At 37.5% G+C, this 25,632-nt stretch overlaps 1 protein-coding gene across 1 annotated transcript; it reads left to right on the top strand.

The window, feature by feature from the left end:
• On the top strand, positions 1 to 25,146 carry LOC116719791 (envoplakin-like). Its single transcript, XM_032562481.1, has 22 exons — positions 1 to 74; positions 4,908 to 5,007; positions 6,164 to 6,318; positions 6,478 to 6,601; positions 8,116 to 8,247; positions 9,189 to 9,230; positions 9,771 to 9,932; positions 10,266 to 10,373; positions 11,936 to 12,031; positions 12,152 to 12,262; positions 12,831 to 12,977; positions 13,121 to 13,275; positions 13,365 to 13,462; positions 13,752 to 13,924; positions 14,847 to 15,022; positions 15,145 to 15,283; positions 16,411 to 16,604; positions 16,870 to 17,020; positions 18,355 to 18,438; positions 19,695 to 19,802; positions 19,881 to 19,973; positions 20,117 to 25,146. The coding sequence occupies exons 1-22, from the start codon at positions 16 to 18 to the stop codon at positions 23,492 to 23,494; spliced, it is 5,985 nt and encodes a 1,994-aa protein (XP_032418372.1). The 5' UTR covers positions 1 to 15; the 3' UTR covers positions 23,495 to 25,146.
• Positions 25,147 to 25,632: the final 486 nt, after the last annotated feature.

The raw sequence follows: 25,632 nt of genomic DNA on the forward strand, positions 1-25,632 counted from the left end.
GCCACCTCTTCCGCGATGTCAAAGTCGAAGAAGACCAAGGACAGCTCGCTGAAGGGCTCAAGCAGCATCAGCAAGTGAGTTTTTCCTCTAGATAATTAATACATGCAGCTCTGTATTAATTATGATATGCATGTATTCCAGTCATGCATCCCCTTCCTGTTGTTTTCCAGAATGGGAGTGTTTCATGTTTCCTGAGTGTTAGCCCAGCTTCTTTCCGTTTCTCCGATTACTTAAAGCCACCGGCAGAAATGTTAAAGAAAGTCAGTGGCTCTGTGAGAAGTTAGTCTATAGGGATGGAGAAAGTCAGAGCCTGACATCATGTGTACCCAAGTTAGAGGATCAAGTAGCACAAACAGAAGAATATCTTTCAAGATTTATCCATCTTTTGTGGCATTGCAGAACCCCAAAGTGGTTCAAACAAAGCATGGTTCTTTCCAAAATAGTTATCAGCATCAATAGTACCAGTAGAAATAAAAATCAAAAAGCTGGTCAGCTATTAAAAGTGACGTTTGATTGAAGTAATGTCAATAAATTATGTTTCAATAATTATTCAGTATAAATATTTCTTTTGGAGTTGGTTTTGTAAAAATGTAAATTAAAACTAGAATTTATATACTTTTTCTCTTTTGGGAAATGTTTGTGTCATTTCCAATCAGAAACAATTGAATAGTTATGGGCTAAGCTGCATTTGGCATTGAAATAAAAAAGATGTCAGCTGAAGATCTTGGTGCTGCTGCACACAAACACATAAAACATGTTTACAGTCAACATTGCAAGAGCGATATCTTGAACTGCCTCAACAATAAAGATGTGAAGTATATATACCTATATTATAGTGTGTTTCCAAATAAATTGCCATAAAGATAGCATCACTGATGACCAACCACAGTGTAACGTGTCAACAAAGAAGTCTCATAAAAATCAGCACAAATAAACACGTTTTACTGTTTGTTCTCATCTGATTTGGAAAAAACTGCATGATTTGCTCCTATTTGAGAGCTGACTGATCTGTCACAATCCTTGTTTCCATCATTTTAATAACTCAATATTTGGGTTAATTATCAACATTGTTTTTATTGGTTTGTATTTGTGTATTTTACAACCATCCCAGCTAATATTGCTACCCACACCTTTTGTCACTTTCTCTTTTCTTTAAAATGGAAACAAGTGGAGTGTGTGCTGCTGTTATTTGGACATCCTGTGAGTTAGTGCATATGCTTTCACACTCGGGGAACTCCCTACAACATAAGCAGCTGTTCTGGTACAAAGACTGCAGCTAGGATTACTGTAAGGATAAGTACGTAGGAGTGAGGTGGAGTTGGTCTTTGGATCATTACCACTACCTGCTCTTATGTTACTCCATGTAGGCGCCACTTACGGGGAAAGCTTAAGGTTTGGTGCAACTTGGCTAGCAGGCACTGAACCACCAATCAGAATTCACAAGTATTTTAGAATTGGATTCAAATATTTTATGTGCCCCCTCATCCTCAGGGTAGGTCAGGATGAAATGGTGGTGGTATCAGTGAACAAACTGGGGCGTCTGGGTGTGTCAATGTTTGTTTCTACTCATCACAGCTTCACAAAAACAAACCTAAATGTTATGAAATGCACTTTCCATAAGCCTCATTAGCATTGCCTGTTATTTGATAGCTGGCTGATCCGTCTTATGCTTGGTGTGAACGGCTGTTTTATCAGTTAGATCCGACTAGGTATAACAGCTTAAAATATACTATTTGTTGCAAAAATCTCATAGTCCTGGGCGGGGGGGGGGTGAGCGGGGGTGCGCGGTGCGCGGAGGGCGGCTACCTTTACTTTTCGCACACACACTCGCACACATAATGCAACGTGATTGGATTTCGGGAGAAGGGCGTGACTAATTTGCCATACAAAAAAACCTGGAATGGAGTAGTGGAACGGAGTGGCAATGTAATCACAATGCCCCGTACGCTATGTAATGTGTTTTGAGACAGTTGACCAAAATCCCGGACGATTTTTAAATTCCCCCCGGATATCTTTTTAGGTCTGAAAAAGGTCCGGGAAAAAGAGGACGTCTGGTCACCCTACCTTCACATCTATCTGGCTCACACTTTCCTCTTTACTAATTTCTTTGGTTCTAGTATCAATGTAAACTTTTGTCGTAGATCTGCTGCTAAATATTTCGGTCAGATTGTGAATTCAACCTCTAAATTTTGCTTTTTTCCCCCCTGTTACCTTCTCAGTTACACCATTTTCTTTGTATTTTCCCGCTTTGCCTTCCCCATAAGTGCTAATGGTCTTAGCTTATGCTAGCCGCTGTTGCTACATCCTCTTCTTCGTCGTCCTCTATTGGCGGGTGACATCCAGCGTTTACATGTATTATCGCCATCTACTGGTGCCGGAATATTATTCTTATCTACCTAAAATAAATATGCAATCCCATTTCCTCTAAAAACAATTGTTTTATTTATCTTGTCATTATTAACTATTCACTCTTAATGTCTCCACACCATATTTCCTTATTTCTTGATTTAATTTTTGTCTATTTACCTTATATTTCTCGCAATTAATTATTACACGCTCTAGCGTCTCCATGTCCATAACACACTCATCTATCTACTTGTTTGATGTTTCTGCTGTTACTAATGTTTCTTCTTCTTTTCAAGTAACTGGTGACGGTTGTGGGCTAACACCCAACTTAAAGACACATTGTTGCCACCTACTGGACTGGAGTGTAAGGTTGTTGTTAGGGCTTCAGGGTCTCACAGATGACTACAAGTTGCGCATATCCCATTTTTAAAAGCAGGACAGACAAACATGCTTCAACACTTTAAGGAGATCACTGGCTACCCTTCACAGGGAAGGTGACACCACATTGTTGGAAAGCAAGCTCCAACTAGTGAACTTTAGAAAGGGTGTTTGCTTTCACTTAGAGGATGTATCACGCTCCAAATACTTCCTGTCACAGAGTTGTATTTCATGGAGTTTGAAGAGGCTCACAGCTTTGTCCAAACCAGGTTTTTCTGTGTGTTGCTGCTGCTGATAGGGAGGATTCAGTTGCTTTGTAACCAACGTGACTCAAACACCAACATGGCGGACACAAGTGTCTGGGATACATTTTATCTTGAGATTAACTGGGATCAGGATTTTGGGGTACGGTAAGGGGAACGTTGAATTTAAAAATACGCGGCATCAGAACAACTATGAGAAGATTTTGTATCACTGTAACTAGAGTCAAACAACGAAAACAATGTCCAGGCCTCAACCAGTTAAAAATAAATACAAAACTATGTTACTCATATTATATGGGGGAAAAGGGAATTAACACAAATATAATAAGTTTTTTTTCTTCCTTTCTTCTGTGTTACCATTGGCATTAATAGTAAATTATTATTATATTACGATCATTATTATTTATTTTTACTATGTTCTTGTAGCTATATAACACAGATTGTGAAGAATTTATAGGGTTTATATTGGCAAGGAGTTGGTGATTATTCTGATGCTGTATGTCCAGTTGTTATTTACAGTTGTCATTATTACTATTATTAATATTATTATTAACTTTTTCCTACACCTTTTCAAACAGAGAAGTAGTGGTAAGCTGATTATTTTGTTCTTGGTTACATGTTCTCTCTTGTCTTACTTGTTGTAGATTCCTCTGTCTTGTTATGAGAGTCAGTTTGTAATCATTTTGTTTATGTAATATAATTTATTTCTTTATTCTTTAGCACAGTATATTGAACAGGCACATAAATAGCGTAACACGATTTTAATTACAAATGTCTGATAATTGTTGAGTCAGTAAGTAAAACATTTAATTAACTTGAGATAAAGAGTAGGACTAAATAAGTGTTAACTTCTTCCTACTCTTTTTCAAACAGAAACAAAGTGCTAAGCTGATTATTTTGTTCTTGGTTACATGTTTCTCTTGTCTTACTGATTACTTGTTTTCTTATTTTTAAAAACTTGTGTGAAATAGATAGATAAATAAATTAAATGAAGTCTAGTAATATGAGTCAGACCAAGTAGAGCTGAGGAACATTTGAAGAGGTTTGGGCTTTGGATCGAGATCTAATTGCTCGTCCTTGGAGGTTCTGCAGTGAGACGTCCCAGTGGGAAGACCCAAAGGGATTTTATTTCCTATCTGGGTTGGGACCGCCTCTGATTCACTTTGTTTACAGTCGCTTTGGTGTAAAGTTCAACCAGTGGAAAAGACGGTTTAGTCAGCTTGCAGAAAACAGTCTTTACATTGTATCCACAAAACAACACATATCCATTATTTTCTCCTAATTCATGTGGCTTAAATATGATTAAAGTCATACATTTAGACTATTTTTCAATGTCTGCTTTGGTAAAAGGACATACAGTAGTGTTATATTTTCATTTTTCTTACTTTGGAATCTAAATCATGTTTCTTTTTGATCATTTTCTTCAAACTCAAAGATAAAAACACCAAAATATAAATGGAATAGAATACCAATAAATTAGTTTCTATTTTATAAAAATAGTTATTTGAAGTGAGGAATTTGGTCAATAATGAGCTTTTAGTTAGATTGTTTTGGTTCTAACTTGCTTTTACACACTTTTCAGTTTCGTGTAAAGCTAAAATGAGGAGTAAAGCTAAAATGCTCACACAGTAATGTGAACAAAAATAAAAATGTTTCAAGCTACTTTGTCATTCATTCAAAAAATCTTCTCTGTGTAAGAAAGAATAAATGTTGACATCTTCCAACTTATGCCCAACCAAACCTGCTCTTCGTCTTTTCCATTTGTTGTGTCCTACAGACTAGAAAAGTCACAAAACAGTGTTGTAAGTTATTGGTTTAGAAAACATGTTCACTTTGGCTAATCTCAGACGGATGATTTTTGAAAAGACTGAACCAAATGTCTCATGGTTTTCATCTGAGCTTGTGATTTCCTCCCTGCAGGACCCAGGCAAGCAGCCTGGCTCTGCTGATCTCCAAGATGCAATCGGACTCCGACCAGGTGGAGAAAGACATCCTGAAGTCAGAAGAGATGCTGGCTGTGGTGAGAAAAACCAGATCCACCACCCAATATACAGATCCATTTAGCTGGAACGGTGCTGAAAATGACATTTATTATCACTAACTGAAACACTTTATGTAATTACACACAGATGGATGTTTTTCCTTACAGGTAATGAAAACATAACATTTAACATGAGAATATTATAACAAACCATTCATAAAAATAATTTTTAAAATAGAAAAGTGGGCTTAATAAAAAGAATATGTTTAAAGGTTTTTATTCTAAAATGTACTTTTAATCTGACAAATGGGCCTCGTGGGAACGTAACGAACTTGAGCATCAGCATCAGTTATTTAGCTGATTCACTAACAAAAGGCTTTTATAAATAAAATGTCTTGAGGAACTTTACGTTTTTTAAACAGACTTTTTCTACTCACTGCAAAGACAAAATCTTACAGAGTACTTTGGTATAGTTTCTGGTGCAAATATCGAAGTACATTTGAAATAAGACAAAAGTAACTTACAAGTAACTTTTCAGCAAGAAATCGGAGCTTGTTGTAAGTCAATAACTCCTTAATATTGATTAAAATGTTCTAGTTCCACTAGCAGATTATTTCATTAAAAACATGTGAAAATGTCTTGTTATAAGCGAAATAATCTGATAGTGAAACTAGGACATTTTTTAAATGAATACTAAGGCGTTATTTACTTAAAGCAAGCTCCAATTCCTTGCTGAAAAGCTACATGTAAGCTAGTTTTGTCTTATTTCCAGTATGGAATGATATTTGTACCAAAAACCAGACTAAAAGTATGTGGTAAGATTTTGTGGGGTTTTTTTACTCTTTTTATAGTTTTCACTAAGACCTATTCTGAATCACTGAACTAACTGTGTTTCATTACACAGAAATGCTTCATGTAAAATAAAAAGCTTGTGCTCATTTGTTCAGTTTATGCCAGCAAACAGGTAACCCACATAACTGCCATGAAGTACCAAAAAACATGTTTTAAATCCAACTATACAGCGTACATGTTATCAGAGTACCTGTATATGGTTTTATCCATGATCAATACAAAAAAAAAAACATTAGAAAACTTATTTTAGCATGTTTAAACTGTAAATTGTTATGGTGATACCCGCACGAATAAACAAAATACACATCAAACCATCTGTTTCTCTGTGTTGTGATTTTATCAGGATGCTGAAAATGAAAAGAAAGACCTTCCATTTAAACATCAAAATGAGATATCGACCAAACTGAGCGAGGCAGAGAACCTGCTGAAGGATCTGTTCCTGGACGTCGATAAAGCCAAGAAGCTCAAACACCCTCAAGCCAGAGAGATTGAAAATGAGTGAGAACATCGGATGAGCATACTACGAACTGATTCATAGACATTTGATTTCCTCCATTTTCAACCTTTATAATCAAACTAAAGCATCCAGACCAAAACATAAGGTCATAAATGACATCATTTAATTAATATTTTACTGTTCTTTGTGTGAATTTACAGTATCAGCCACCTTCATGAGCGGTGGCTGAAGGACTGCAGCTTCTACAGAGACATCTATGACCAGATTGACGACGTGTCACTGATGCCCAGAATTAACTGGGGGCCCATTTTGATTCAGAAGCAAGTAAGTGTAGAGAAAACATCAGAGCTCTTCACAAGCTGATGGCAATCTTTGAATTTAAAGCTGCAGTATGTAGCTTTCACGAAAATAAGTCATTTTTTTCATATTTATTAAATCAGCCATCATAGTATTGTGTGAAAGTTTATCTGTGAAAAGATTGATCTCTTCTACCTCCTCTTCAAGCTATTATTGCTGTATAGATAAAATCGCTGCACCCTATTAAAAACAACCAATTAAAGCCAGGAGGAGTGTCTTAGCAGTATCAATCAACCGCATGTATACGCTGCTCAATGTGCTACTGGCGGAGAAAGAAGTTACGGTTACAGGAAAACCGTTTATTTGCCGTCATTATGTATGCCAACTAGCCTTAGCATTCATCGCAGAAGCAGCTGTAGCGTAGCAGAAAAAAGTGGGACAGTGGGAGCAGCGCATACACTATAAAACATCTGAGCCGCATTTAGTTGTGTCTACTATCTTCTAGTCTTTAAGTCAAATACATTTAAAGTTTTAGATTTTTGCCCTAAATGTGAGTTTGTGAAAGATAAACTTACAGCAGTAAGTTGTGTTAACTTTTTATTAATTTTGTCAAACCTCCTAGAGTTGAATAAACTAGAGTTTTTAGATTAGCATTTAAAAAACTGAAAGAAGAAAAAGACAGGAGTGGGAACTATTTCCCAGAATGCTTAGCAGCTTGTTTCTGTATCCTGAGATGGAAGAGCGTTACATTGATCTGACTCTTGTGTTTTATTAAGGCAAATGTTTATTTTAAAGCTTGAGGATAATGTCCTGTTCACACTAAATGTTTCTGAGCTGAATTCATTGTGATGTTTAATAAAATTCATTATCAGATCAGAAATTTTGTTCATGCAATTTGAAACAAGAATTTAAATTATTCTAAAATAAAATAAGTTGTTATTTTAACTTGATATTGTGAGTAAAATAATAGAGAAATGTGGCTCTTTAACCAGGTGAGGACAGTTTTTTTTTCTTGCATTTTGTGAAATAATTATTTGGTTGAAATTGCATTAAGTCAAAACTCACAATTCAAGATTAATGAACTTAAAAAACAATATTTAGACAACTTGTCTCTTGTTAAGTCAACTTCATGAACTTTAGTTTCTGAGTTAAAACCAAAACAATTTTCTTGTCGACTTAAATTGCATTTTCAAGGCAGCAGGTGGACTTTCATTTTCAAGTTAAACCACCTTCAAATGTTTTACAGTGCACAGGAGAGTGATTGACAGCGCTAACACTCTCCTCCTGGTTCTGATTGAATTGACTGCAGTTAGCCCTGGGAAAACGCAGAGGAGCTTGATTATTTTTCACAGATTGTTTTTTTTTATACTGTCACAACATAGTGATCATTTGACCAGATATGTAAAAACATATTTTTTTATTAACGTTACATACTGCAGCTTTAAAGAATCTGCCATTAAGATACTCTGACCACCCTGTAGAATGTGACAAGGTTTGAGCAGTTTCATGAACTGGGCTGTTCTTGTGCCTTTTGCTTTCAGAAGGAGCTGAATGGAGAGGAGTACGGCCCCAACATGGCCGACCTGGAGAAGCAGATTGCTGCTCACAGCATCCTGCATAAAGAGATCAAAGCTTACAGCTCCCAGCTTTGTGTCAGCTCTGCAGGCAGCGAGGTCGGCATGCTTATTTCAACACAATAGCGTTTACAGTGACTGGCAAAGTATTCAAACATAGTGGACCTTTTCACATTATTGGTTCCTTATAGCCACTTATAGTAGTGCTTAACTGCAAAGTGAAAGAAAAATTATAAAACTATTTTTGTGTTTTTTACAAACAAAAATCAGAGAAACTGAATTATCTGACATTTGTTTTTGCAAAATAAAATTGGATTGAGAATATATGCTAACAAGTCTAGAGATTCTCAGATGGATGTAGGTCTTTAATACAGGAATTTTCACTGCAAAGCTTGCGACAAACTGCAAACTTTTTATGGCTTTCTTTCAACAACAGCTCTGCCATAAAAAACTGATCACATAAATGGATTCTGGACTCTGTGGATCTTATTCCCCTCCTTGCCAAGACTGTATTACCTGACCCTAATTTTAAATTTGCCTAAATTGTTTCTCCCTGATTTGTGTGCCGTCCTTCACAGAAACTCTGGATTTAGAGTGAGATTAAGTCACAAACTGGTGGACTTCTCTCACCAAATACCAGCCTTCCAGATTTATTGAAGTTTCTGACTGCAATATGACAAAATGTGAAAAGTTAAAGGAGTAAGAAGACATTTGCTCCATCCCAGTCGTAGTTGAAAATGGGAAATTCTGACTTTTGAGTTAGAAATATCCAGCTACAACTTATGAGACAGACGTCACAATTCAATATGGCCGCTCCTCATATCGGAGGTTGTAAGATGTGGTGGAAATGTGTTTATTTTACAACAAATACATCTAAGAGTGCATCTAAAATCAATGTTTTATGCAGCAACCACAACCCTAAACTAAACAAATTAAAAGTGATGTTTGCTTATAAAAATAAAGCTTTTTCATCTTTTTCATTCTCAATAAAATCTTGGCAGAGACAATTAATGTTACGTTACTGTCTTTTTTTTCTTCAGGAGAAATATGCTGTCTTTAAGAAACAACATAACAACCTGCTGGTAAGTTGCTTTTTACTTGTTATTTTAGGTTTTTACAACAGCGTGTTAAAAAAAGGAGGAGCGCAAAAAATCTCAGAAATTTTCTAAAAAAAAAAGAGGAACTTTCTGAGTTTGAAAAGTCAAAACTTTGCTAGAAAAAACTCAAGAGATTTCGAGAATAATTTTAAAATGTACTAGGAAAACAGAAATTTTTGATTTTGAAAATGTGCAATTTTGCTAAAAAAAAATTATTATTTTTTTTTAAAAACTCTAGAAAAACAAGGAAATACTTGAGTTTGAAAACTCCAAAAAGTTCCAAGTTTTTTCTAGAAAATTTCTGAGATTAATGTCAAAGTTTTTTTCAAGCAATTTTTTTTTACTTTTAAACTAAAAACTTTTCTTGTTTTTTCTTAAGTATTTCATGGATTAATCTTAAATTTTCTGAGTTTTTTTTTTTTTTTTTCAACACTTTCATAGTTTTTAGAGGTATTTCATGAATAAAAATGAAAATACAGCCTAACCTTTGAGATTTAATTTTGTTTTGTTGGTTTTGTCTCTGAGGACGACTCCAAGTGGCGGCACCACTACCTGAACAGTCTCTACGAGTACATGCAGGGCTGCTGCAGGCTGCTGAACTTCCTGAGAGACGAACAGGAAAAGATCAAGAAGCAGGACTGGAGCGATCAAATGCTGCATCCTCCTGACATCCGCAGGCACTATGAGGTCAGAGCAAATCAAGATTTGGTTTTAATCTCTTTATTCTGCTGTAATGCTGTTTTATTAAATAAAATAATAACTTTTACCCCCCTTTAGGGTGTTCATATGTTTCAACTGCAGATTCCTTGTCATAAACATTATAAAACAGATAAAAATGACAGCCTAGTTAGGACTTCCTAGACAAAATAAACCAAAGGAAGTTCAACAGAGGGGTTTAGAGATCTTAAACTTTTAAGGCAGAAGTTAGAGAATCTGTTAGGCACTAGTTAAATGAAAGACAGTTGAATTAGCATCTCATTTTAACGATAGATATAAAAGCTTTGACTTATTCCCAATCAGAACTTCAAGAACAACGGTCTTTTGTTCCATGAGAGTGAAGTGAACAGACTCCAGGATGAAGGAGAAAGGCTCGTCGAACTGAACCACCCGGCCAGCGAAACAATACAGGTATTCAAGTCAGTCTAAAAATGAGACCTGGCTATTATGCTTCCTTTAACAAGTTAGGATATGTCTATGTGCTATAAAAAATATGTTCTTGTTACATTTTAGCACAAAATCATTCTCAGATAATGACATCTCAGTTTGCTCCCTTCAGAATGAGATGTTTTAGAGCCTCTTGTCACTTTAAATCCAAATTATTAGTTGCTGTCCACTCCCCCCAACTCAGCGTTTACACTCATAAACGCTGAGTTGAGTTTGAAGCCATATTAAAATGGCTGTAGAGATGTACAAGTACATCTTTGAACAAGAGCCTCCTGCACAACTAACAAAAATTTAGAAGTGCTCCCTGAAAGATAAGTTAAACATTTGTCTTTTTTAGCAGCTATTGTACAGCGGTAAAATTAGCTGACCAAACTGCCGGAGTTCCGTTTGGGTTGCTAGGTAACGAGGCTGGGCTCGTTATGGTGTTGGCCTTCACTTGGGTTTATTGACCCTTTGCAACTACGTCACTTAATCATGCGAAGCGCCATGATGGATGTCGGAAATGAGGATTGAACAGAGCGACTGAAGTTGTTTTCCAAAGTTGTTTTGTCAGTTTATTCGTGGCTTCTACTAGATGGAGTCAAGCTAATTTGTCTTTGAACTGACTCACCTGGTTGGAGCTCATAGATGGCGGTATTTACAGAAATTGGAAACGGCTAGCTTAGAAACCGACCCGTACTTCCTCCCTCCTGACGTGTTGATCAAATTACCCACTTTGTCTGAATTCACACCACATGATTTGTGTCATTAAGTCATAAACAGCGTCTCTCTTTACACCGGAGCGGGATTAAAAATGTGCAGAAGAGCAGTTGTTTTTTTTTTTTTTCTTTGTACTTGCTAGGCTACATGATGGCGGGGCATTGTTTCCATGGTTACTGATGGTAAGACACGTACCTTCTCCATAATGCGATATTTGATATCGTTCTAATCATACTTACTTATAAAGTATACGAACGTTAATCCTCTTACTTTGTAAAAAGTGTTCGCTGCAAATCCATGATTACACCGATGGCTGACAGTCATGATTAACGGCTGCTATCCATCGCCGCCGGATCTTCCATCATTAAAAGTTAATAAAATGACAACTTTGGTTTTCACTCCTGTCTGTTTGTGCAGCCGACCACGCAGCACCCTATGATCATTTTTATTTCACTACTATCAACTAAGTAAAAGCGATATTAGGCTACCAGAGGTGCGCTTTTTCACAGGCTCACAGGAGCGCATTGGTTGTTTTTTACATCCATCATGGCGGAGTGGGCGGAGTTTCGAAGACAGTGACGTCACATGCAAAGGGTAATCGGCTCATTTCCCTGCCACCAAAAACAGTAACTTGTTTCCAGGAAACATCTGGATGTTTTTTTTTTTTTTTAGCGTTTGGGTTGTTTCTAGAAGCAGTCGATCCAATTGGAAGTACAAAAATGTGCAAAAAGTAGACTTTGCATTATATGTCCCCTATAAAGATTTCACCTGAGTTAAACTTTAAGATTTGAATGTTTATTAAATGCAGCCTGATTCTTTACTTTAAGGCCCAAATAGAAACGGTGCGAAACGAATGGCAGAAGTTCCTGAATCTCTGCATTTGTCAGGAAACACATCTGGAAAATGTGGATGAATTTAAAAAGGTAAGAAAAAAAGATGGTAAAAGTATGTAACAGCATGGATGATTTTTGTTTTTAGCGGTCCAACGTGTTTTCAGCTTCTCTCAAACCGCAACATGAACGTGTTTGTACCATTTTTTCCAGTTTCAAATGGACGCTGAGCAGCTGTCAGAGACACTGACTGAACTCAGCACCACTTTGGCCCCAGAGTCTGTCAGGCAGAAGAGTAATTCAAAGACACTTCTGCAGATGGAGGTAAGATGAAAACAACAAGGTAAAGCAGAAAAACTCTAGTTTATTCAACTCTTGGAGGTTTGACAAAATTAATAAAAAAATTAACACATAAACTGTAAGTTTATCTTTCACAAACTCACATTTAGGTTCAAAATATAAAACTGGCTACATTTATTTGACTTAAAGAGTAGAAGATAGTAGATACGCTATATATAAATCTATATTTATATATAGTGTATATATTTATGTATAATGTATATAAATGCGGCTCAAATGTTTTACAGTGAAGGAAATACAGAAAACAAGGTGATTGGTCAGATTTGCAGAAAAGTTGTGATCACTGGTGAAAATTGCGAGTCAGTGCAAAATTTGTGTACAATCAGTGAATCGCGACTTTCTGGAGGGGTTGGTTTGGTACATTGTTATAAAAGGTTGTGATTTTTGTACGGCTCATTAGAAGGCAATAGGTTGTGATGAATTTAGGGGGAATCGCAGACAAGATGAAAATACAATGAAAAAAAGTATAAAAGCAAGAAATGGGCGCTCAGCTGATGAAAATCAATAGACAACTGGCTTTGCTTCTCTTTAGGCAGAGGAGAAGACGGTGCAGAACTGTGAGCAGCTGCTGACCGTCCTGAGGAGACGAAGTTCGACCATCTCTCCTCTGAAGCTGCGTCGCGTTTCCTCCAACACTCCCATCACAGTGAAGTCGCTGTGTGACTGGAAGACTGACCAGGTCCAAAATTATTTTTTATTGAATCTTCATTAAGCAAAACCCACAAGACTGAGTGTTGAGATTCTTTCTGTAATCGTTCAGTCTGATTTATTGTTTTCAGATCTCTTTATGATAATAATTTGACTTCATTTTTCCGCCATTAGGCTTCTCTGTCCAGAGGGGAAACGTTCACCCTGAAATCCCTCTCTGACAACGAGAACTGGGACGTAATCTCAGCTGATGGAGAAACCGAAACTTTCCCAGGAGTTTGCTTTCTAATCTCACCTCCTGACCCAGACGCCATTGATAAAGTTGACTCGTAAGTAATGGAAAGCTGCATTGGAAATGGAATGCATTGCTATTAAAACGTGTGTTATACTCATATTCTCTTTGTGTTTGTATTTTCAGTTTGGCGAGTGAGTTGGCAGAAATCAAGAAAAAGAGAGCGGCTCTGGCAGCGTCCCTGAAGAACCCCAGATCAGATGTCTCTATCGCTCAGCAGTCAGGTGTTTGTCTTTCACTTCTTTACCACCATGATGTTTAATCTGTGAGCAGATTAAAATGCCTCAGGGTCCACAGAGATCAAGAAGAGTTTGTTTGCATGGCACAGTTCAGCAACAAAGTGCTTTAAACCATTAAAAACATTATACAGTTATTACGTTTAATGAGAGGAGTCCCAGGATTGAACCTTGAGGTACCTCATATGGGATTTCTATGACGAGAAATTACCGACTGACACAAAGACATCCCTGTTTTTTAGGTAAGATTAACCAGAAAATAATTGTCTTCACTCAGCTCCAGTTTCTTCAGCTCCAGCAGACCCCAAACTGGCCGCTGTGGCTCAGCGGCTGGACCAGCTGGACTCTGACCTGGCCAACACGGAGCAGGGCATGCTGAGCCGTCTGCGAACCCCGGTGAGCCGCACCGACCCGACCGGAGATCTGGCCAAGAAGCTGAGAGAGCAGGAGGTGAGTCGACACAAACACCGATGGTTTCAGTGGGAAGAAACTCTCAGTAGGGATCTGATTATATTTAAATTTAGTTCATGAGGGGAAAAAAATGTAGCTTTATTTTCATAAAGTTCATTTTGTTGCATGTTGATACTGATTGTGACACTTAGAGGTACACTAAGTACCGTAAATTGAAATATCTTCAAAAGCTCATTTTAAGTAATGACATTTTTAATATTTAGACTTTAACCATACAGACGGATTTATTTCATCTGCTTATTTTCAAATAGATAATATCAAACCAATTAAAAAAGAAGATTTTTTTTATAAAGAAATGTTATATTATTCAATTTAAAGCAGGCAGTCACCGACTCACTCCACAAGAAGATTAAGCCATTAAATTGCATTGCTGCGCACTGCAAAAACACAAAATTTTACAAAATACTCTTGTCTAGTTTTTGGTGCAAATATCTTAATAAACTTAAAACAAGACAAAACTGACTTACAAGTAACTTTTCAGCAAGATATATGAGCTTGTTTTAAGTCAACAATTTATTCATATTGATTTTTAAAAAGTACTATTTCCTCTGTTATTGTTATTTCACTTACAATATGACATTTTTCCCATGTCATAATTGAAATAATCTTCCAGAGGAAATAGTACTTTTTAAAATCAAAATAAAAAATTATTGACTTAAAACAAGCTCATATATTTTGCTGAAAAGTTACTTGTAAGCCAGATTTGTCTTATTTCAAGTTTAACAAGGTATTTGCACTAGAAAATAGACAAAATACTTGGTATAATTTTGTGTTTTTGGAGTTCAGTGTTGCATCCAAACATGTTCATGGAAAGACGAGTGGAAGGAAAAAGTGCGCTCAAGCACCCTCAGAGGACTGTGAAGCGATTCAAAGTCTTCTAAATCATATTTGTTTTATACAGCAAGTTGCCGAGGCACTGAAGGTTCTGGAGCAGCAGATCCAGACCGCAGAGGCCGACCTGCAGCCTTTCCTCTCTGCTGAGTCCAGCAGCTTCTTGCCTGGACTGCCGCTCAGACTGAGTGCTGCTAGAAGCAAGCATGATAGCTTAGCCGCTCTGGCGGATCTCTACAGTAAAAAGTACGTTTTTATTATTATTATTATTATTATTATTATTATTAGCAGTGGTAGTATTTATAAAGTTTAGGCTTTTGTTCTTGTTTTTTAGATCACAGCTTGCTGTATTTATCTGTTTCTCTCAGAGCGAATGCGTCTCTCAGCCTGGAGAGTCAAATTCAGAAGGTGGACGATCTTGTTTATGGCCTTGAGAGAAACCTCAGTGAAGACTGTCAAATTCCTGACATACCAAATGCAATTCAAACTCACACTGAAGACATTCAGGTGAGGATATGTACAATAGACTGGTACAAACATTCACCATGACTTACACTACTGTATGTTGGATCACTATTAGCTTCTGCACAAACACACAAACTGTAAGGACAGCATCCTGTTTTTAAGACAAAGGCTTTAACACGGAAACCTTTGCAGTTACAACAGTTTCTTCTAATAAGACTTTCCATCCAGTTTTTGGAGTCTTCATATCTGAGTTGTTGTCGTTTCCTCCTATTTCCACTTTAGATGCCATTAACAGTTAAATGTGGAATATTTAGGCTGGACTTTTTTCACAGATGACATCCTCTCAAAGTTTGAGTTCACTTAGCTCCTGAGAGAGATCCATTCTTTTACAAGTGTTTGTAGAAGCACTCTGCATGACTTGACGTTTAAATGGGATGTATTATACAAAATTCATTCTTTCATTTTGGTCGCAGGTGCTTCTAAACACAGCCCAAGCGCTTAAAAAAAGTGTAGTTTTTGGCGCTCTTTATTGCCCAAAAACTGGTTGTTTTGGGGCAATTAGTTAATGTTTTTTGGTGTTTGGAAGATGAACCATTTCAAAAACCTCCTAATTGTCAAGTCATATTAACAATTTTAACCCCAACATATTAACCCCAACAGAGTCCAGCACATTTAGTTCTACCGCTATGTGCTGTACAATGGCTTCTGGAAAACACAAGTGCTTTGTTGATGACTTACCATCCAGAAACCACTTGCCCCATTCTTGTTTGTTGTGCAGGAGGCTCCACTTCTGCTTTTCAAAGATGTAGAATTGCATAATTGTGTATCTGTTTGCAGCCATTTTCACGTTTGAGTGTAAATGTTGAGTTGGGGGCCGGAGGGCCAGCAGCAGCTTAATTGGATTTAAAGTGACAAGACGCCCTAAAACAGCTCAAAATAGTCAGAACTGAACAGACTAAAACTTCACCGTCTAAGAATCATTTTGTGCAAAAAATGTAATGAACATGTTTTGTCTAGCCCATAGAAACATCCTAACCTGTTTAATAAAGTATAATAGGTCACCTTTAATTACCTATGGCTGTGGGCTGTAGGTACACAGTTGGAACAACTCAAAACTTTTGGCAGCACAGTGTATATTTTATTTTGGACGTCCCCTTTGTTGTGTTTAGCGCCAGCAGCAATCAGTAGCAGGGATCCAGGATGACATGACGAAACTGAATCAGGACTTGGAGGCGACTGAGGAGTTGTGCAGCTCCCTGCAGAAAGACCACCAGGAGTACTGCCCTGACATCCAGCGCCAGAGGAATGATGTCAAACAGCTGCAGAGTCGCTACACAAATGTTGCCAACCAGCTGAAGGAAAGGTTAGAAAAACCGAGAGCCTTTCAGTTCAGTTAATTTAGCCATACTGGGATTTGTTTAATCCCAGGATTTGTTTAATCCCAGTATGGCGTCAAGTTTGATAGTAACAAAAATTGAAAGAACATTTCATAAATTCTGTGTTTACTTTTAAATATTGCTAAATATCTTTTAGGGAAAAGCAAAACTTAATGCTCTTAAAAAGAAATATATTTGATAACAGCAAAGACGTGTAGAAAATTAATAAAAAAAATTTCTGACACCCTTTAGAGAAAACCTTTTGCAAGAGGCTTCGTCAGCGTACCAGGAGTTCCAGAACCTGTGCAAATATCTCAACTCTTTCTTGGACATCCTGCCAACAAATCAGATAAATATCAACGATGGACTGTCGCAGGTGACTGCTAAGCAGATCTCCCAACAGGTATGAAAGTCCTTAGAGACGTACTGATCTGAAAAATATTCACAGTGTTTAACTTGTTCCACCTTTCTGCAAATTGTTAATTCAATCTCTTTCCTCAAATTTCTACATGCAAATACCTACATTTGGAAAAAATGTTTTTGAGATTTTTCCACATTTATTAACAACACAAAACCTAGAAATTACATTTACATAAGTGTTCACATCCTTGCTTAATACTTTGCTGATCCACCTTTGGCAGCTTTTACAGCCTCAAGTCTTTTTGAACACTTTCAATACCGATACAGATCTCTGAGGTTCAGCATCGACCGACATCGATCTGATACAGAAAAACAGTGTTGAAGTGACTTAAAACGTTTATCTTTTTAATTTAATTACACGTTTATTTGACAACTCTGCACCAGTACATTACTTAAAGCTTCACACGCTTGGTCAAACATGTAAAAACAACAAAACCTGAATTTGTTCAGTGCAATTAGGAGAATTGCAACATAAATCTGGAACAAACTCCTAGAAACCTGCAAAACAGTTGAAACACTGAGTTCCTTCAAATTAAGACTAAAAACCCAGCTGTTGCTTTTGAGCCATAATAAATTAAACATTGCATAATCATGGTGATGGCTAATCATGTTTGTTCACTTGTTCGTTTAATTTAAAACTTTTTAATTTTGTGTTTTTATCATGTAAAGCACCTTGAACCACCAACAGCCAATCTAAAATAAATAATAAACTGAATCTGACAAAAAACTATGCCTTAGTCAAACATGTAAAAAATAAACTGCAGCAAATCTTCTTTCAAATGGTTCAGAAGGTGAAATTAGAAATTCTAAATATAAAGTGAAACAAATAATAAAGTGTGACGTAGCTCAGAGCACAAAGCGTAGAGTTAGACTGAATAGATCTGCCCATGTGAATCAGTCACATTGTCACCAATACCAGATCTATAATTTTTTCAACATTGGGACTGATACAATTATTAATATTGGATTGGTGCATCTAGTTTCCTCTAAATATGACACTTTCCATTCACAAAGAGTTCAAGCTTTCAGACCAGAGAATCTTGTTTCTCGTGGTCTGAGTTTTGAACCTTGTTGCAAAGTCTGTGAATATTTATTTAAATATGATTAATAGGCTTTGTATTTTTAATAAATTTGCAAAACACTCAAACTTTCACAATGTCATAATTGGGCATTTGTGTGTAGAATTTTCAGAAAAGACATTAATTTAGTACAATTTGGAAAAAGTGAAGCACTACACATAAAAAAATCATATTTGTGCATCATTTAATTGAGTTAAATAGTGTTTAAAGGATTAATGCAACCTTTCTCAATTCACAGAGAGTGATGAAGGATCTAAAGCAGAAGGAGGACGACATGGACGTAGTGGTTGACCACTCCCAAGATCTGCAGTGCATACTCAGTGTAAGAACAAAACAGAAGCAGAACTGCATACGTTTCACAATATCATTCAAATAATCGCTCACTCTTAGGCCAGACAAAGGAACTAATCATGAAAGGTACCCTCCTGTTTTCCGTTATAGAAACTCCATAGTAGAGCATTCCTACTGCATTCAAAGTACGATATGGCATTTATGATTGGAGAATAAGAAAAACATTAAACAGGAATATAATCAGGTTTATATACATTTTAAGTTTTGAATGTTGTTAATATCCTTGTCATCAAGGATTTTAGCATCTATAATGGTTTGTAGTTGTATTTTACAGAGCTGCTCAGACTAGGAACATTTCCCCCTTTGGAGTTGAAGTACTCCACTAATAAGTATAAAGTATAATGTTTACTACAGCAGGTTAATTACCTGCAAACTGAGGTGTTTGTGTCACCTCACCTTGTTTATAAGTCCCAGCTCAGGGAAACGTATGGTACACTTTTTAAAAGCATTTTAGTCAAATCCTGCATTGAAAATGAAAATTCATAATTGTCAGGTTTACAACCTTAATAGACAAAAAGAAGAAAGACTAAAGAATTGGATTTTACTCACGAGGAGAGCAGAGAGGAGGGTCTGATTTTCACAGTCTTCAAATTCGCTCTGAAAATCCTCTCTTGCTTCTCCTCCTTTATTTGCATCATGACGTCCTAATTTACATTGGCCAGCAGCTGGCCTAGAAAAGGGGTGGGGAAACAAAACCCAGCTGCTAACACACAGTCATACATTTTTCTATACAATGAATCTCCTGTCTTAGTGCATGTGAGGTCTCAAGTGCAGTTCCCATGTCTCTGGGTCACAAGCTTTGACCTTTAGCCTTTGGGTGTTTTCCTTATCAGGCCAGCTCTTAGGTTTGTCTCCAAAGTAACTAGCATCTAATTTCAATTTGGCACTCTTATCAGTTTCCTGCAGACATCTCTCACCAAAACACACATAGGAGAAAACAAAAGAATCGCACAGTTCTTAAAGTTAATTTTGAGTATATATGGGATAAAAGATATTTACAGTTCTAACAATAATCTTTTTTTTTTTTTAGCTCTGAAACAGTACAACTCTGAAATAGGAAATACAAGAAAACAAAGGAACTTTTACCCCAACTTTTATTTTTTTTATGCTTGAAACATTTAGCTTCAGTTCAGGCAGACTGAAATGATCCATTCCTCTTCGCGCTTGGATGTGCCTTTAACTTTTAGAGACGGAGGAATAAAATATGTAACATTTTTATGCCTGCAGGATTATGAGACAAATGCTAATAAATACAACGGTACACTTGAAGATGTCGGGATGACTCTTCCAAAGACGACCCAAAGCCTGACATTCAGTGATGCTATTCAGAGAGAGGTAACATTCAGATTATTTTACTGTATATTTATGTTTTTTAAAGAGATAAGAATTTGATTAAAGATCTGTTCATCACAGGAAAAAAATTTGATAAATCGCTACGCAGAAGCAACAGCAGAAAACGCTCAGCGTCAGAAACAGATCGATTTGGCTAGGAATCTCATTTTTCAAGTAAGGCTTAAGGTCACAAATTTGTCAAACTTATCTTTGTTTTGCACTATTTATGCTATAACCAATTAAAAAAAATTAAGCTACACTGTAAATCATCTGAAAACGTGTACTTAAACCCGCTTAATATGTTTTTATTGCTGCAGAATGAAGAAAAGGTTCAGATGGTGGCACAGCAACAGACGGAGCTTGAAAACCAACAAAAGAGTAGCTCTGAATTAGATGGCTTGCTTGGGGAATTAGCGGACGAGAATGAACTTACAGCTCAAGCAGAGACCAAACTAAATACCTTCAAAAACAGGATTAAGAATCACCGCGGTGTGGATCATGTGGAGGACAACGATGCAGTGTGGTTCCACCAGGATCCTACACTAGTAGGTGATCTGTCTGACCGTAGGAGCAAACTGAACACTGAAGTCCTGGAACGGAGCTCCACCCATTCAGAGTTTGAGACAGTAAACGAGAGAATCGGCACCATTAAACACACATACCCCAGAATGGTGACTAGAGAGGTGATTGAGTTTAAAAGAGATCCTCAACTGGAAGAAGAGGCTGCCAACATGCGAAATGAGATCGCAAGGACAAGACATGAAATCCAAATGAAGGAACGAGACCAAGCCCAAATGAAGAAAGAAATCGCAATTCTCCAGCATATTCAACCGCCGCTGAAAGAGAGAGAGGATAAGAAGGAAGCAGGTAAATCAGAACAAGATCTAGAGATTTTGAAAGCATTTAAAACATTTGAGACTGAAATTTCTGATGAGAAAAACAAATGCAGGATCCTCAATGATGAAATCTTCCAGACAAGAAATCAGATTAATACCCTTGAGAAGCTGATTCCCAACATCCAGTCTAAAGACATCGCTAGAAAGGTGGAAAAGATTGAACAAAACCCTGAACTTATCGCAGAATTCAACAAGCTCCAAACGAGCATGGAGGAAGAGAGATCTGAAAACAGCCATTTGTCTCAAGAAGTGATGGAGCTGCAGAAGCGCTACAGAGAAGTTCAAGCCCAGAGGCCAAGTTTTGAGGTGAAAGAAGTTGTAAATGAGATCTACCTAATAGACCCAAATACAGAGATGGAAATTGAGCACCTCCGCAAAGAAATACAGGAAATAAATATGCAGAATACTGATTTAGAAAAGGTGATTATGCAGGTCACCTCTGACATGAATGCCCTTCGTTCAGAGAAACCCAAAGTAGAATTCAAAGAAGTTCTCCAAGAGGTGGTGAAAGAAGAAAGAAGCCCTGAAAACGGGCGAGAGATCCAGAGGTTAAATGATCAGGTGAACCATCTGAACAGCCAGTGTACCTCTCTTGAAGACCAGGTTAGACAGTTGCGAAAAGAAAGAGATGAAAGGAAGGCAGAAAAGTCAAAGATAGAGACCCAGTTTGTCTCCAGGGACTTAATTAAATATGAGTCTGATCCACTACTGGAGAAGGAAGCTGATCGTTTGCGCAGGAGTGTGCGGGAAGAAGCACAGTTGAGGCGAAATATTGAGGAGATGGTTTTTGACCTCCAACACAAATACCTTCTTTTGGAAAGACAGAAACCAGAACAGAAACTGATTGTCCAGGAGGTTGTACACCTTCAGAAGGACCCAAGGCAAACACTGGAACATGACAGACTCAGTAGGAGGCTTGATGAAGTCGTAACGAGTCGCCGTCAGATGAATCTGGAGTTACAGCAACTAAGAACAAAGTTGGAAGACAAGGAGCGCATCATAAGAGAGAGTGATGAGCACCAAAAAAGGATCCAAGCTGAATCTGAACTTAGAGAGATCCGACTACGTATCACACAATTGGAAAATGCCCCACCTCCTGTTGAGGAGAGCATAGTAGTTGAGGAAGTGCTGAAGGTTGAAAGAGATCCAAAACTGGAAAGGATGACAAATGATTTGCAGTTTGACATGGACAAGGAAACCAATGATATCCTACGTATCCAGAGGGAAATCCGCAATGTCAAATTAAAGCTTGAGATTCTGCAGAAAGAGAAGTCAGGTGAAAAGACAGTGTATAAGGAGGTTGTTCGTGTGGAGAAAGATCAGGCTGTTGAAGCTGAGCGACGCCGTCTGAGGGAGCAGGTGTCTCAGAACAAATTTGCTAGACAAGACTTGGAGGATGAAATCAGGCGTCTCTATGACAAAATTAGCATTTTGAGGAGCACCAAATCTAACAATTCAAGAGAAGAGACAAATCTTAGTTTCAACAAAGATACTCTAGTAAGGGAAAACGACAACCTCACCCAAGAACTCAGAACTCTTGAAGCAAAGAAACACAACATTCATCTCTCTTTCCAGCAGCGAAGTCGATTGATGACTGAAAGAACACAGATGAACAGGCAGAAGAGCGTTAAGATGGAGTCAGATGTCCAGCGACTGGAGAGACAGATCTTGGACGAGAAAGATAAGATTCATGAACGAGACAGCACAATTCGTGAGATTCTGATGTACCTGCAGAAAGAGGAACAGGCAGAGACAAGGACCAAAGAAACCAATGTCTCGACCAAAGTCACCATTTTGGATCCAGATACTGGTAAAGACATGTCTCCTTATGATGCCTACCTTGGGGGCCTCATTGATCGCCAGCAGTACATTGATCTGCAGGAACTAGAATGTGACTGGGAAGAGATAACGTCCAAGGGTCCTGATGGAGAAACATCTGTGCTGCTGGATCGCAAGAGTGGAAAGCAGTACTCTATCAAAGACGCTATCAAGGAAGGAAGGCTAACAAAAGATGATCTGCAACAATACAAACAAGGCAAACTTCCTATCTCAGAATTTGCCCTTCTTGTTGCAGGTGACAAAACCAAGCAACCCAAATTCACCTCAGTCACCCAAACACCAAATTCATCTGCGAAATCTCCATCATTAGACCTTACCACTGCTACGGAAACACAGCCAATTGCTGGAATAATGGATACATATACAGACACCTGCTTTACAATCCGCAATGCCACCTTGCGCAAACTGATCGACCCTACCACTGCCCAAAGACTGCTGGAGGCTCAAGCAGCAACAGGTGGCATCACTGACATCAGCAACAAAGAAAGATGCAAAGTTCACAAGGCGGCACAAAGAGGCCTTATCGAGGACAGCCAAGTCCAACGGCTGCTTAATGCAGAGAAAGCTTTCACTGGAGTTGAAGACCCCATGACCAAAGAGTGTTTGTCTGTGGGAGAAGCTGTTCAGAAAGGCTGGATGCCAAAAGAGTCAGCAATTCGATACATGGAGGCACAACACCTGACTGGTGGGCTGGTAGATCCTGCCACTGGTCGTAGAGTTAGCTTATTGGATGCCATTGAATCTAAAAAGATTGACAGTACAACAAAAAAGGATCTACAAACCGGCGAACACTATGTCAGAGATATCATTGACCCTATCACAAAGGAGAAGATCAACTACAAGCAAGCTCTGGATCGCTGTAGGAAAGACACAGCGTCTGGCTTACCAATGCTACCCGCCTCCTCCAAAGAGCCAAGCTATTCTCCAACATACTGCTCTTCAAGATATTTTAATCTCTAGATTCACTTGCAGTTAACACCATAACTATCTGATATCACTAGGAGAAGAGAAGAGGGGGAATAAATTAATCAGGAGGTCAGGCTTTAACTGGGAAGTCTCCTGATGTTTGGCTTGTGAGGAGACTCAGTGGCTCTCCTGACTCAGTAGGTGAACGGCATTGAAAATTTAGGACCCTAAAAATGTTTGGAATTGAATTTAGAGTTAAGAAAAAATAAACTCATCCAAGGCCACGATGATTGCTGCAACAGGTCAAGGAGTCTGTGCATTTATTGTGTGTGGACATGCAGTTGCTTACAGTTTGAAAAAGAGCATATTGAAGGTGTACAACTTAAGGATCCATTCCTAACAAAGAATGAAGATGGAGTTACTACATAAAATACATGACCAAATGCATTGTAAAGTTTATGTTCCTGTCAGTTAGTAAGGTTTGCTGGGTGAGTCTATGAAACAAGGCAATGAAAAATGACTAAGGCTTTTCAAATTTATTAATTTGTCAAGGAACAGTGCACATTAATCAATATTATGTTATGTAAGTGTGCCAGAGTTGGCTAGAATAAGATAATTTTCATTGATAACAAAAAGCTAGTGACACTCATGTTTGTTGGAGATTATTGTATTACAATGCGTCTGCAATGTAATAGTTATGCCCTGTGGCATCTGGATTATTAACCAGTTGAGTTATTAACCAGTTGAATATGAGCTTGCATATAAGCTTCAAAATATCTGGAAATGGAGGTCCTGAAACTTTTGTTTGAGGATTTATTCTAGTGGTTGTGTTTGCGAGATTGGGTTACTTAAAACAGGTGTAGCTGCCATGAGCATGTTGCATGTTGAGAAGCACAATCAAACCAGAATCCAGACCATCACTGATTGTTTCCATGCATAGTAAAAAGCTTAGATAATTTGTGGGAGATAATATACCAAAACATTAAACAATTGAAGGATGCCATAAATGTAGTTTGCACCTGTGCTTGGCTTGGTGGGTTGGGGCATGTGTAACTGCTGCTGCTGTTGTTTAGCACAATTATTTTAGGTTTTATTTCTGCTTCTGCTGTTAAAACCTGGTAGATTGGTTTTGACTGTGGCTTGTATTGTTTGCTAGCTTAACTGAGCCTGTTGTTTTCTTTATGAGGCCTGAAAATTAAATCGTGAATGCCAACAACTGAGTGTGCCGACATTCTGAGTTGGGCCACGGTCTGAGTAGGCTATTGACTGTTATTAAGCTATTCTCTTTTCTTACACTACACACAACAAATTTATGTTTACTACTAGAGGTTGTTTTCTTAGCTTGGTAATAAAATATATTATGTATTCTGCTGCTTCTACTACATATATATATTAACTCAGGAGAAGACATATAGTATAAAACTGTTTGTCAAGTTGCCAGGATGATTGCTGTTGAGTTGCATTTGTTTAGCCAAGAGTCATACATAGGAATATTTGTTGTTTGATGCCTTTTGGATCAAAATAAAGTGACCAATGCTGCATCAATATTGTTTATTGTGAATATTGCTGTATTATTGGGGATATCGGGACATAATATTATAGATTGATTTGATTCTGTGTTAATTCTTCACTTAAAACTTGAAATTGTTAGATATTTTATGAAGAATCAGATATGATTAAAATTAACTTATGATGGTTAAAAAGCATTTGACTCTTCACTTTTTATTATGAGTGTTCTGCTAAATGCATCCATTCATCTATTGTCAAAACTTGCTTTTCCTTGCAGGTTCGTAGAAACAGAACAATCCGTATAGGTGCAGATGATAAACAGATTTAAAGATCATTACTGTCATATCTATGCAGATGACATCAAGCTGTACTGTTCCTTTAAAGCCCTGGTTTTCTAAATTGAGGTACAAGAACTCCTGTTAGTATTTTGGCTGTCTTTGATGGTATTCAGAAGAAATTCTAACCATTTTAAAGTTAAATACTAAGAAAATACCCTTGACACGACCATTTTAAAATCCACAGTAATCACTAATGGGACACATTTTTGAAGTGTTACATCTCCTTCATTTTAGTGAACATTTTCTGTCTGAATTTTGACAATATCTTCTGTTTCTGCCACCATCTAGTATACTGCTTTATCCATCAAACTGTTGTCCTCATGAGTTTCCACAAAGGTTTGATGC

This window comes from Xiphophorus hellerii, chromosome 5 (genome assembly GCF_003331165.1).
Source record: "Xiphophorus hellerii strain 12219 chromosome 5, Xiphophorus_hellerii-4.1, whole genome shotgun sequence".
Taxonomy (NCBI): domain Eukaryota; kingdom Metazoa; phylum Chordata; class Actinopteri; order Cyprinodontiformes; family Poeciliidae; genus Xiphophorus; species Xiphophorus hellerii.

Coding starts and splice junctions, on each gene's coding strand:
- LOC116719791 (XM_032562481.1), top strand. CDS start 16: ATGTCAAAGTCGAAGAAGACCAAGGACAGCTCGCTGAAGGGCTCAAGC. Junction 6,319..6,477: donor GCCAGAGAGATTGAAAATGA/GTGAGAACATCG, acceptor GTGAATTTACAG/TATCAGCCACCTTCATGAGC. Junction 13,925..14,846: donor AGAAGCTGAGAGAGCAGGAG/GTGAGTCGACAC, acceptor TGTTTTATACAG/CAAGTTGCCGAGGCACTGAA.